Source organism: Ochlerotatus camptorhynchus, unplaced genomic scaffold (assembly GCF_037179485.1).
Source record: "Ochlerotatus camptorhynchus isolate MF236.1 unplaced genomic scaffold, CSIRO-AGI_Acam_v1.1 ptg000626l, whole genome shotgun sequence".
Classification (NCBI taxonomy): Eukaryota; Metazoa; Arthropoda; class Insecta; order Diptera; family Culicidae; genus Ochlerotatus; species Ochlerotatus camptorhynchus.
In genome coordinates this window covers 980454-994877 of record NW_027041105.1, presented here as the reverse complement: position 1 = coordinate 994877, position 14424 = coordinate 980454, and the positions used below count along the sequence as shown (strand labels likewise).

Genomic DNA, 14424 nt, shown 5'->3' with positions numbered 1-14424 from the left:
GCTGGCATCACTGCATTATGTCTGTGCATACGCAGTGGGAATGTATCAAAATTTGATTGTTGACACAAACAATTTTCCAACTCAGCCTTACTGTGATCCACAACCGGAGCAACGGAAGATGCTGACATCACGACGACGCCAACGCAGGGGTGCAGAAACTGCACGTTTATGCACTTCTGTATTGACCTCTAGATGTTTCACGGATTTTGAAGCAAAAACATTCACTAACTGTTGTAAAGCTCCAGAGATAGATACGCTATCCGGCACACCGACAAAACCACCAACCGGCCAAATCGCCAGGAAGCATTTAAAGCTCAACCTGGACTAGTTCTGGATTGATTAAAGTAGAATCATTGCTACTCCGCCACTAGACATTAAAAATGAATCCCAAAATATATTAATTAAATAGCAGTAAATCATTATTTTTTTTTATAAATTTAATAATTTATTCGACATTGGACATGCTCATTCTCATATTCACCATCGACATCATCCAATATCGAAATGCTGTGCGGCGACGAGGACAGTCCCGTCTGGCTGTAGCAGATATTTGCATCTACGTAGCGCTTCTACGGATTGATTTCGTACAGTTGGCTGGGGACGGTTTTGGGAAAATTGAACTGTGACGAGTTGATTTCCTGCGTCATCCATTCCGCCTCCAGTAGCTCCTGGATGGTGATCCAAGTTTTGGGATTCTTGTCAACGGATTTCCTCAACGTCCACGAATGGGTTCTCTAAGACCAACAACACGTACAGTGTCACACAGAGAGCCCACATTTACAGTTCAGGGCAGCAGTAGCGGTTGCCTACCAACACTTCCGGACTGCAGTACTCGGTCGGGCCGTAGAATGTAGAAAAAAGTTGCCCTTCCTGTACGAAAGTCGCCGATCCGAAGTCAATCAGCTTGATATGGAAATGGTGATCGATGATAACGTCCTTATCTTTGATGTCCCGGTGAAGAATGTTTAATGAGTGCATTTCCTATGCTCCTCACCAGCGTGTAATGTTTGCTTTACTCTCCGTGGATCAAATCTTCATCGCACTCCGACATACAGGAAACGGAACTGGGCCGATCCGAGTGCTGTAGTATTCTTGATGGGTTTCCCATTCTGTTGATCTGGCGTTGACGTGACCATTGTCTTCGACAGCTCGTACGGTTTAATACACAAAAATAAAACATTTGAATTTTCAAAATACCGGGTTGCCAAACATACAATTATTCTAAAAAAAAAAAAACAGTTCGATGACATGGCACTCTCGGCACAGCGTGACACACTTGAGGCACACTGAGAAAAATATTGGCGCAAAATGAGTGTGTAGAGTGACCATCCCAAAGGCGTGATCAGAGATTTTATGCGTCCGAAAATCCCGACTGCGCCGACGGATCCCAGTCCCTTTGGAGTGAAAGGCTATCACGCTTACCACTACACACTTGGCACCGCTAAGCTTCAATGGTGATAAGCAAAATGATTAGACGTTATCTAATCTAATCATTTTGCTTTTTGAATTGCACATACACACAACAAATAATCGTTGGCGAAATTAAAGAAACAATTGGTAGAATTAAAAATTAGCATTGGAACGTTTTGGTGGAAAGCGGTTGGCTTTCTTAACTAAAGTCCTATCAATTTGTTGGCTTTCTAAACTAATACCTGTCAATTCAAAAGTTTCACGCTACCTGTTTTTTTTTTTAAATTGAAACTTTTAAATCGAATTGTAGAACTGTCATATACATATCATGACAGAGTTCAAATTAAAAGTTGATTGTTTTAGTTCAAAACAAACTGTTGATATGAAGGATTGGTATAGCTGAAATGACATGTGCCATTTTTAATTGATAAAACCAATGTTTTCACTTTAATAGCAGGCTTTTTTTATATATTTTGTGATGTTTTTATTCAGGATATTATATTTTTAAATTATTACTTGATTAATAAAATATTTGTATTATGTCTACCCTGAGAGTTACCCTAGGTCTACCCGGTTTTTGGAGTTTCCATAGCTGGGACCTCGGAGTTCTTGGATGATTTTTCCTCTGCTGCTGAAAAATTGCATATTTGACAGTGGAGAGTTGAGTTGTTTAAAATTAATGCACTTTTAAAATTATTAGTTCCGGGTGAAAGGAAACACTTTCAAAACAAAAAAAAATCTATCTTTTATTTACAATAGTGTTTTGAACCACAATTACTAAATTTTGGAAACTTTTAATTTAAAATGGCAATAATTTTACTGCAACAATTGTTGTTCTTTGTGTGTCTTTTTCACTGATATAACAAAACATACAAGCTCCATTGCAACTGATTTTAATTTGCAAATAAAAAACATCAATAAATTTACTATGATTTATCAAATATTTACGTGGAAATTGCTGTTCTTTACTTTGACTACCATTTTCTCAGTGCCTACTTTTTCCATATGGGACTTATTGACGAGTGCACGGATGGATTTGAGTTCACTCACTCGACAAAAAGTGACACAATAGCGGGGCCCTGTTTACTAAAAATGAACACATGAATAATACTCACGTAAAATTTGAAACGGGTCTATCAACTTATGTACACAAAACTTGTTAAGCCTTTTTCGCGCGAACCGAATACGCTCACGCGCACTAACAACACCATCGAGCAGAGGAAATTCTCCCCTTCCCGATAGTGCTCTTGGTTTGCGTGGGCGGACTTCGGTTCTCGTGAAAAGGACCTAGCAAATTATTTACAAAAGTTGATAGGCCCTTTTCAAATGTTACTTGAGCATTATTCATGTGTTCATTTTTAGTAAACAGGGCCCCGCTGTTGTGTCAATTTTTTTTCAGAAGATGAACAAAAGTTCATCTGTGCACTCGTCTATATGCGATTATAGGCAGTTTACAACCTTAGGAATTGCACGCCAAGATATACAATACTTCGCCGCTAGAATAATTACTTTTTCATTTTGTTTATACTTTCAAAATTTGACATTTCCCGTGGAATGCATTGAACATCGTAAATTAAGAGTGGACGTGGCAAAAACCTATTAGTCAATAGTTAAGCAATCAAACAATCAGCTGTCCGTCTTACCCCGAATACCCTTACGTTGGATGGGTATGTACGTACATTCCCGGTTAGGCAGCAACGACTCTACGGTGGTGGTACAGTGACTAATGTTTTCGTTGTCAAAAAAATTTCCATTTACTTTCCGCTTGGTTTTTTTGTTGTTGCTTGGTGCCGCAAAGATGTAGAATTTTTGCTGCGCTATTCTCACTTTTATACCTCCCTTCTTGGTTTTCGGACGGACAGTTCCGCCCGGTACAGGAAGACATAGTTTCCGGAATTTCTGCCTAATCAAGAGGCTCGCTTCGTGCAAACCAGATAGGAAGGAATTCTGGCGTAAAAAATATATGGCTTTTGCTGGGCAACGCCTACTTTGATGGATGATGCTGTTTTAAAAAAGGTTATCTCGGCAGAAAACGTGCGGACTGTGGCTGTCAAAATAGAGTGGAACGAGTTACGGCCGGAAGATGGAGAAGCGGTTCCTGTCGACTCGCGGTCCATGTGGCAGCATGTAAAACAGTCATCGATGGGAAATTAAATTACGGCACTATCAACGTCACTTTCTATGCATACGTATTTGCGAAAAGAGGCGTTGATAGTCATTTCTCTTCTTAGCTGTGCTGATGTTTGCACAGCATCACTATATGGACGTTTCCTGCAGGGAGTCGGCATATCATCTGAGGGGCTAGTTTACCAGCGATGGCTGTTTGCTACGTTGGATGATAATAATGGCGGAATCAGGACGGTAGCTGAAGCAAATCTGACAATATCCTGTAGGAGTCGGCAGAATCATGTGATTTTTATAGAGTATGTATTGCAGTTTGCAGCTCCGTGAACTATGCATCACTAAGGGGTTATCAAACCATTCCCGCCAATACCAAGAGGCACACACAAGCAACCAATGGCCTGACATGAGTCGCCTTCATAAGGTGTCTGTTTACCATCCATCACCTCCTCTTCTTAGAGTATTTTTTATATATAGGGTAGCACTCTACTTCGTCGCAATTGCCTACCTCCGTTCTATCGAGTAGAAAACAATAATAACATCAATGTTTTATTTTTCTGGAAGAATATTAACCTTAGATTGTAAGTTTGATTAACCTTGTGTTTAGTTTGTATTTTGTGTGTGTGCAGTTTTGTTGAATGTTTGTTTTGTAATAATAGTAAAATTGCACAGCTGATATCAAGTTGAATAGAATTAAGTTCATGTTTAAGAAATAGTGAAATTGCATCACTTTGGAAAGTACTGAATAATTTAAGAAGAGTTTGGAATCACTTCAAAATGAAATGAATAACTTCAGAAAAGTTCGGTATCACTTCAGAAGGTACTGAATCATTTCATACAATTTCGTAATTGCTCCGGAAAGTACTAAATCAGTTCATAAAAGTTTGAAAACTGAATCACTTCTAAAAGAACTGAATCATTTCAGACAAATTTTCAATCATTTCAGAAAGTCCTTAATCGCTTCACAGAAAAATCGGAAACAATTAAAAAAGCACTGAATTGCTTCACACATTTTTACACAATTCACCGCACGTAAACATTACAGAAAACAGTTCAATATACATCACAATCTTCACCAACGTAAGAGGTTCGTGATTCAAGATCTGCATGCAAGAAACGGAATGCTCCATCTTATCCCAACAACAAAGTATCTTTATATATACGGTACTTTTTAAACGGAAGGCCTACTTCTTGTAAATCAAAGATCATCAATTGGGTAGCATTTCTCAATATTATGAAATTTACAACTTTACCCAAGAAACCCTCTCCCTAGGACGCTCTATAAAAAATTTAAATCGATATCGTTCTAGGCGGTGGGACAAAGAACAGATACAAATGTTGAACTTTGCACCCCACTAGGTTGGACGGACTTGAAACTCGTACGACGGAATTGGAATCAAGAAGCAGCGTTAGATTTTTAACAATATCTCAACAATCTCAAATCCGGTACGCATTGAAAGGTTAATACATTTAGAAGTCTTCATTAAATTTTTTGTTCAAATCCATTCGAAATAGAGCGGTAAATAGCAGGTTGTGCTGAGTAGGTCGGAAATTAGATCAAAACCCTATTTTGCAATAAAAAATATCCATTCGAAACCCCATCTAACGAACAGTATCAAGAAAAACTCAATCCAACATGTGGTTGAAGTTCATATCCGTCTGTGTTCATGCCGCTTTTCGAAAAAAATAAATACAGACACCATACCAACGAACGGTGCACCAACCAGAGAGGTAGGTACATTTTTGCTTGGCATCATCTCAATTCCAAGAACTACTCTCCGATGTGTGATACCTCTGGCCAAAGAATTCCGTTTTTTGTTCCCATTCGTTTGCCGGTAGGTACAGGGACGAACTTCTTCCAGGAGGTCGGTCATCATCCCAGCAGCCAGAATGAACAAGATGGCAGAGATCGAGAGAGGTTGAGAAACATAAAACTCAAACGTGTTTCATTTCCTTTTCTTAAAATTTATCCTCTCGATGATTTACGATTCTGCCTACAGACGAGAAACGTGTTCTGCCGCAGCCGTGCTTGCCAAATAGTTTCACGAATGATCGACGCCGGTTTGATGGACGGTTTTCGGTGTGCGAGAGTGTGTACAGCCATTGACTGGCAATGTTGTTGGCGTAATTGTCGAATTAAACGCAATTTGATTCGTGCTGCTCCCGAACAGACGCATTTTGCACGCATAATTATTTATGATTAAGTGCAATTTTATATTATAATTTATGACGGTTGGATGTGCGTATACCGTGGCCTCACACGCACTCGGGCGTTGTTAATTGTTTCATGGTAAGGAGGTTCAGACCGACGTGCGATTTGAAAGAGGTGTGCAGTTATTTACATTGTTGTACTACACATAAAAAATATTAATATTCATCATTCACTATCGAGATTGATAAATCACATGCGCAGACATTTTCAAATGTTTGGATTATGTTAGCTCATGAAATTTTAGCAAGCTAGGGATTTAAAGTTTTTTTTTTTTAATTTCTGGATTTACATCAAAAATTTATATTTTTTAATATACTTCATTTGATTACTTTTTACTCAAAACAGATAATATGATTGAAAATATGTTGTGAAGTTGTTCCGTTTTCAAAGAAATCGTTAAAAACGTACCATGTAAAAAGCGACTCCCAGTGTGTTTTGCGAAGTAAGCGATAGTTGACGTACTAGAAGCCCAGTTATGAATTGTTTACCTAGTAGGGTGGTTCAAAATATAGATTTTGCTCCATCAAGCTCAATCGATTCTAAATCAGGAAATGATCATCCCACAATTTGAGCTCATTTTGTTGCGATCTTTTATTGCACATATTTTGGTATCTTTGCAGTACTTATTTCTTGCGTGATAAGCAGTCTAGTTTCAGATGCAATCAGCAATATTTTATACCTCTACACGTCTCCCCACTTCGAAACATAGCCATATTGTAGGATCTGATGTTTTTTTTTAAACCGATGGCCACGATCTTGGATTTCAAAATGATGGTGGACATCGATTTTTAAGTTAAATTTTAGCATAGTGGTGCACATCGATTTTGAAGATAAATATCTACACGTTGTTCTCATTCCGAAAATACCCATATTGTTGGGTATTTGACAGTATTTCTAAAACCAGTGGACGTCATCTTGGGCTCCAACATGGCGTCCAATATCGATTTTCGACTTTTACACGTCGTCCCGGTTCCGGAAATACACATATGACAGTTGTTCTAAAACAGATATGGCGGACATCTGTTTCCAAAATGGCGTCCAGCATCCATTTTTAGCTATCTAAACGTCAATCCTGTTCCAAAAATACTCACATTTAACAGCAAGATACCATACGGGGTAAGCTTCAAGACATGGCATATTCAGGAAGCCAGCGCCACGTAGTGAGAGAGTTCTGAGCTAATATGACTCCCATCCAGAAGACCGTGGTCATGTAAATAAATTATCTAAAGACAGAAGCCTTCTATATGCCAGGATTTCGAAATATAGATTATACAGGAAGTTCGCATGCACACTAGCGCCTCGTTGTGAGAGAGTTCTGATTTATTATGAACGCCATCCGAAAAGACTTGGTCATCTAAACAATTTTGCTGAAGTCAGCAACCTTTTATATGGCCATGATCTCGAGATACAGCTTATATAGGAAGTTCATATGTACACTAGCACCGCGTAGTGAGAGTTCTGAACTAGTATGACCACCAGTCATACTAAGGAAGGAAAAGGACTTGGTCACCTGAGCAACTGAGCAACAATTTTCTACAATAGTGGCTTGGGATAAATCGTGATGTATTGCCAACAGTATCGCTTTTCTTATGTTCTATCTAAAACTGCAAAATATATCGCGATCGAGGTCATCCCGCCAGGAAAGAAACGGATTGTTTTTAACTGGAACAAGCACACCAAATACAATCACCATGGTAGCACCAACACAACCTTAAATAAATTTTGGAAAATTTAAAAAAAAAAAGAAAATAAGAAATACACATAACCACATAAAAGGACATAAATAGGGAATATGGCACTCTTCTTAATGCAAAAACCACCACCATAAAACCTTAATCGAACTTTTTGAATCACAACACATTATAAACAGTGACAATTTTAACCGATCCGGAAACCGATCCAAAAAAGTTCGCACCTCTAACCTCTAAAATCGATTAATCACAAACTAATCAACGGAATATTTACGCGTGATAATCCGAATGTCCACTGTAGTCACACTATTTAGAACAATAGCTCCAGAAACAATCATAAACTTGTGTCAACAACCCACCGAAACCGTACAACACGAACGAAGGTAACCGGTGAAACTATGTGGGCTACCGTGCCCCTTACTTCATAAAGTACACTACGACTGATTCGCAATCCGGCGCAACCGGCATCCCGCCCACGCATGCCAACACCACCACTAAATAGGGAAAATTTTATCCTACCTGATAGCGGCGCTAGCACTTGCGCGCGAGTCACCAGCCACACCAAACCGACGATCAAACGCACTGCCCACAAAAGCAGACACGTCCCCTCAAAAATGTAATCGAGAAATGTACAAGAACAATCTTGAACTGGATCGTAGTCACCAAATCAATATCTCCGGTAGCGCAATCCACGCATATTTTCCTACAGTCATTTTTAAGCAATTCCTCCTCCAGCGATTCCAACCACACAATAACGAGATATCACTTTTTTTTCAATTCTCACTGTGCACAAAAGCAATGCACATTGCAAAAACTTAACAATAGATCAGCGCGGTCAAGTCGCACCGGCATCAAAGAGAAGCGAGAACTAACCAAACACCTAAGCAACAGGGGGAAAACATCAGCACGAACCCCTCCAAATCAAACCATCCCGCCCTTGACACAAAACTCCACAAACTCTACGCCATCACCCTTATCGAACAACTCGACAGAGCGAGAAAAAACCGAACTGTACTGCTTGACGGTCCCGCCCTGCAACTAACTCCAGCAGCAATGAAAATCTCCAATGAAATCGTGCAGAAGCTCCCAACGGAACTCCCGCTTTTAACATCGAAAACCTTCACCAAAATAGCGCAAAACCACCAAAAACGCGAGAAACCTGCGTTCAAATTCCGTGGAACCTCCGTTGGCAGCATAAAAAAACCTCCACCGGAATCTTCCGGAAGCTTTTCCACCAAAAAAACGTATAAATTTCCTGGAGCTTCCGTTGGCAGCACAGAAATAGTGCGGAAGCATCCCCACCGTGAACACGGGGAATCTTCATCGAAACCTGGGGGTAAGACAGCTTTCGAGCATGAGTAAAATCGGAGCTAATTTTGAGTAGCTCTGTGTAACTCACGTTACTCAATATCTTATACACATAGCAACCTGATTGTTATATTGAAAACAATGTTGAAACCGATGCTGTCAAGCAAAGTAAGTTGACGTGCTTTCCAGTTTTCAATGATGAACCTCGATGTAAGTGTCAACTAAAATAGGAAACTAATAATCTATTCTAATTATAAAACTACACAACATAAGACCGGTGTTATTCGTACTATGTTTAAAAATTCAGATATTATTCTAATATTTCAAAAGTGCAGAATATGAAATTGTCGTTCCATTTACGCAGGCTTTCTTTACGACGAATGCAGCCCAGCGAGCACTCGCTGAAATTCCAGAACGATTCCGGCGATGCTGGATGATCAGATACTGACATAGGCATAACCAAGGGGGGGAGGGGGTGGTTGTTTATCTTCCACATTTGTTTGAGTTTCCGAATCAGATTGAAGTTAGATTCATTATTTCAATAAACTCGAAAAAAAAAGCTAAAAATTTTTTTTCTTGATAATTACAGACTACGAAAATCCTCATGATTCTTGGTTTTTGTTTAAGGACTAAGAACAGATTTTAAAATTTTAGAATATATTGTTCTTTAAATACAACTTGTAACTTTGATTTTTTTCTCTTCCATGAAACTTCAATGATTCTAAAACTTTTCCAATAATCTGTCATTTTGAAATATTTTCAAAGTTCTTATAATTAGCTTGTTTTTCAACAGTCTGGCACTTCAAAGATTGACAATAAGAATTCTTATGAAATTTGCAGCTCGAGAGATAATTTCAATGGGTTCTTAATAAATATTAGAAAATTTTAAGAAGAACATCAACACACGTCGTCGCAATCTTCGGTCGCACTCGTTTATCACCATCTCTCCGGCAAGAACTAATTATGGCTTTCACGAACCTTTGCGAAGCATGTCCCGTGTATTCAACCGGTGTTATTATGTGTACGATTTCAACGTGTCACGAGAAACAAACAAGCGTAGTTTTAAACAAGTTTTATGTTAATTTATGTTATTCGTTAGTTTTGTATTTAGTTGTAGAACAGTTGTCATTGGGGTAAACATTTTACCTGTTGACTGATAAACAATAAACTCTTGCAACGTTCTAAGAAGAATTTAACAAAGTTGTGAGCAAATTTTCAGGAGTTTTCTGAGGAGAGTTTCATTAAAATTATTAGCAAACTTCAATAGCAGGTCGGAGGTGAATTTATCATTTTGCTTTGCTTAATGGAGTCACAAAATATTGAAAAAAATTATACATTGTTATCGTTTAGACATTGTTGAATTCTCCATAGATTTTTAAACTTTTACCGAACTGTTCTGTAATTTAATAACCCAGTAAAACCTTACTGACTGGATTAGTGTGTGTACATCATATCCGCTTGTTCGATGGGAAAGGGCAATCAAACGGATTTTCCACTGTAGTAACATCTCTGGGGGCTCACTCCCTTGGAGACTTCATATATTTACGTGGCTATAAATGTTGAAATCATCTGCCCAAATAAGAGAATTCCCCCGGTACCAATAGCGAATGCTCACGTAGAGAAGCATTCCGTAATACCGTATAACTCACTGTTAGCAAAGACATCATGGTCGAATAAATAATCACACCGATGCACGGTGGGACGAAATCAAAATTAGTGGGACATGGTTAGTGCGACGAAACTTTTTTTTTCATTTTTTGAGTACTTTAATTTAATAGTAAAAATTTTTGCTTAAGGGAGGTATACACTCAGATAAAAAAAAACTTTTTTATGTCTTGTTAAAATTGATGTACATCTATGGAAACATTGTAGAAGAAATAATTTTAAGAAACTTTATTGAAGACTAAAAATTTGGATCTCTCCAGTGGACGAAGCTATAGCGTGAAAATGAAGTGCAACCGGTAGTACCCTCTTAAAAATATTTTGTATCATGACTTTTTGTTTGAATTTTACTATTTTATCAATGTTTTACGAAGTTGTAAATTTAAAGCATATGCACATTGTTGTAGAAAGAAGATAATCGTTATTACTTTTTTAAAGATCTACGCCTGTTTGAATATTTTTTTTAACATTATCTTTAAGGTGGCTAATCTCGTCATTTTGTTCAACAATGTATACCCTTATGCTCAATATACAACTCATAGGGGGATCCAAGGGAATGCTTAATGAATTTTCAAATAGAGCACATCAATGTTTTGTTATGTTTTGCTGTTTTCATGACCATTTTTTCCAAGAATGTGCATTAGGGTGAGTCTATTTAACAACCCCCTGTTCCCCACTTCTATTTCATTGTGTATTGTAGTCCCCAACAGCTGTGCAAAATTTGATCGAATTTGGTTATAATCTCGATGTAAGGGAGAATTTTAAATTTTGTATGGGAAGCGGAACGATCCTATTCATTTGCGTACCAAAACTCCAAACACTGCTTAAATTTCACCAAACCTCGGACTTAGGTTGATAATACTATAAAATACAACTTATTCGAAGACATACATTTACATATTTGAAAAAAAAAAGTAAGAGGTTGTATCCAAGACACGACCATAGATTTGACGTAGGATTACGAAAGGTAGTATAGCAAAAGTATAGTAAATATTAAATTGATTTCGTACAATTGTAGAAATTTGAATAGATTGAACTGCTCATCAATTTTGGTATTCGAAAATGAAATCTGCATACCGGACGGTACTTACCTTTATGCTTTTAGATGCAAATTTTTAGCCCCTCCTACTAAGAGAATTCGGCACGATTAGATTTTGGCATAATTCTCTTAATAGGAGGGGCTTCAAATTTGCATCAAAAGGCATAAAGATAGGTACCGTCTAGCATGCTATCACGGTATCATGGAAAAGCTTCGTTTTATGATGACGTAATTACGCATTTCCGTGCACAAAACGCACGGATTTTTTGGCTTTTTCCATAAATGAAAAATATGCGAAAATTGATTGTAGGAATCAAAGATGGGATACCTCGACAAATGTTCAAATAATACTCTTTAAAAAATTTAAGGTGGCCCTGAGAAGGGCCGTTTTGTCGTGATGGTTGAGTAATGCTGAGCTGGGTGTTTATCACTGATGAGGCTGTCGAGCTGTATGTTGTTTGAAGCGAGGGTGACTCGCTTGGCATAGATGACCGACCCCCGCACGGAGCGACTCACGAAGAGCTATTGATTCTGATTCTGATTCCAAGCGGTGGTGCTTCTTCTTCCTATAGTTGCTTATGTGGGCTCTGCAGCTCGCTGTTTGCAGGCAACCTTTCGTAGCGTACGGGAGAAAACGCGCCGAAAGCATTGCTGCTGCTGCTGCTACTGCTGCTACTGCTGCTGCTGCTGTAGACACCGTCGACCGTGTCCCACCGCACACGGTGATTGAATGAGCACCATTCAGTGAGACAGGATTGAATTCGATTTTTAAATCTGTGTTAGGGAATGCGCTGATTTCAGGCAATCGGTGATAATTTTGATCACCATTGCAACAGTCGGGCATTTGTGTATTTTTCAATAGTGACCTATTGAAAATTAATAGTGTTCATTTTAGCAGATTGGTAGATAAATTTCCAATCGTTTGGTTTGTTTAGAATTAAAATCCATCTGCTATTGGTAGAAACCTGACCAATTCAGGCCTTACATTAATTTGATAACGGCACAAAAGCATTTGTAAACAAACTTTCTAAGGCCTTTTACACGCAAACCAAAGTATGCCCGCGCAAACCAACAACATCATCGGATAGGGGCAACTATCACCTTTCCGAAAGTGGTATTGGTTTGCGTGGGCGTACTTTGGTTCGCGTGTAAAGGGCCTTAGAAAGTTTGTTTACAAATGCTTTTGTGCCGTTATCAAATGTTATGCCTGAATTTTCGAAAGCGGTCGATTTTGGCTTTTTTTTTGTAAATCCTGTGGAGATCTATCTAGCCCTGACGTATGTAATTTCAAGTAGGTCCTAAGTAACATTGACAGATTCTCTTCGTCCACTTTCTCTTTGCATCCCCACGGCTATGTAAAGATATATCCAGGTATTTTCAGCACACAGATCGATAAAAGAAGCTTTTATCTAGCATCTTATACGACAAACACATCAAGAAACGGTTCTATGCTCAAGTTATTAAAGAGAAAGAGAAAGTCGACGAAGAGAATCGATAAATGTTACTTAGGACCTAATGCAATGTTCAGCTGGATTTGTGAAAGTAAAACAAATCCTAGCTAGCTCTGCATGATGATTTTGTTTGATTGTATTATTTTGTAAAGCCGCCGGGAAATACCAGCTGGTGATTTGTTTTTTTTATGATATCTCCTTACTAGAAAACAGGCAAAAACTCACAAACAGGCTTCTTTTCATGGTATACAGTGTGATAATTAAGTAATCAATTAATCTCAATTAATTATCTCAACATCTGCCACTAACCATTCATAAATTTCGGTAACATACAAGAAATTCAATAATCCATATTAAATTTCCTATGAAAGCGTCGATCGAAACAAACTTTTTGACGTCACTACAAGGGTGATTGAGTAAACGAATGAAACTAATCGTGCGAAGCGGAATGAACATCGAGTGAAAACGAATTGCACTAATACATTCAGGCCTACAATTCCACACCTTCTATAGACCAGGTTGAGCTTTGATAATTAGCTGCTTGCGGGAACTGACATCCGATTGATGACCTTTACAAATGTCCAAAACATACTCTTTAACAAATTTGTGGTGGTCCTGAAAAGGACCGTTTAGTCGTGATGGTTGAGTAATGCTGAGCTATTAGGGTGAGGCTGGGGAGCTGTTAATTGTTTGGAGCAAGGTTGACACGCTTGGCATAGATGACCCACAGCTACTCACGAGGAAACTGATTTCGATCCAGCGGGTTCTTCCTCCTTCTATGGGTGCTCATGTGGGCTCTGCAGCTCACAGGCAGAGCAGCCCGTGGTGTACTGGAGAACAATGTAAACGCCACACGCTGAAAGCAATGCTGTTGCTGATGCTGCTGCTGCTGACGTTGACGACCGGACACCACCACACACGGTGATTGAATGAGCACCGTTCAGTGAGACAGGATGGAATTCGATTTTTAAATCTGTGTTAGGGAATGCGCTGTTTGCAGGTAATCGGTGATAATTTTGATCACCATTGCAACAGTTGGACATTTGTGTATTTTTCAATAGTGACCTATTGAAAATTAATAAAGTGTTCAATTTAGCAGATTGGTAGATAAATTCCCAATTCTTTGGCTTGTTTAGAATTAAAATTCATCTGCTATTGACAGAGGTATATGTGGTCAAAACCTGACCTATTTTCGTCCCGCGGTCGATTTTGGTTTTTTTGAAATTGCACCCCCAATATGTTGCCGAAAGACGTAATCCTACGTCAAAATGGTCATGAAAACAGCAAAACGTAACAAAACATTGAAGTGCTTTATTTGAAAATTCATTAGGGCCCGCTTCGATGTCGGTTTGAATTGTATATGTATCTGTACACACTTAGAAAAAATCATGTAAATTTAGGTGCTCTGAGAGTGACATATACGAGCGTCAATTTTGACATAAATTTGAGTCATGACAGACGCGAAATATAGTCCAATCAAACGCACTTTTCGTCGAGCAATGAACTTTGTTTGTTTACGTCTCATCTTTT

The 14424-nt window shown here is 38.6% G+C and overlaps 1 protein-coding gene across 1 annotated transcript in view; it reads right to left on the bottom strand.

Annotated features, from left to right (window-relative positions):
- Positions 1-569: 569 nt before the first annotated feature.
- The window catches only part of LOC135714206 (uncharacterized), a 57415-nt gene continuing 43560 nt past the window's right edge, over positions 570-14424 (bottom strand). The window contains exon 3 of the mRNA XM_065237523.1: positions 570-734. Coding sequence (XP_065093595.1) covers positions 570-734 — 165 coding nt within the window. The remainder of the gene's footprint in view (positions 735-14424) is intronic.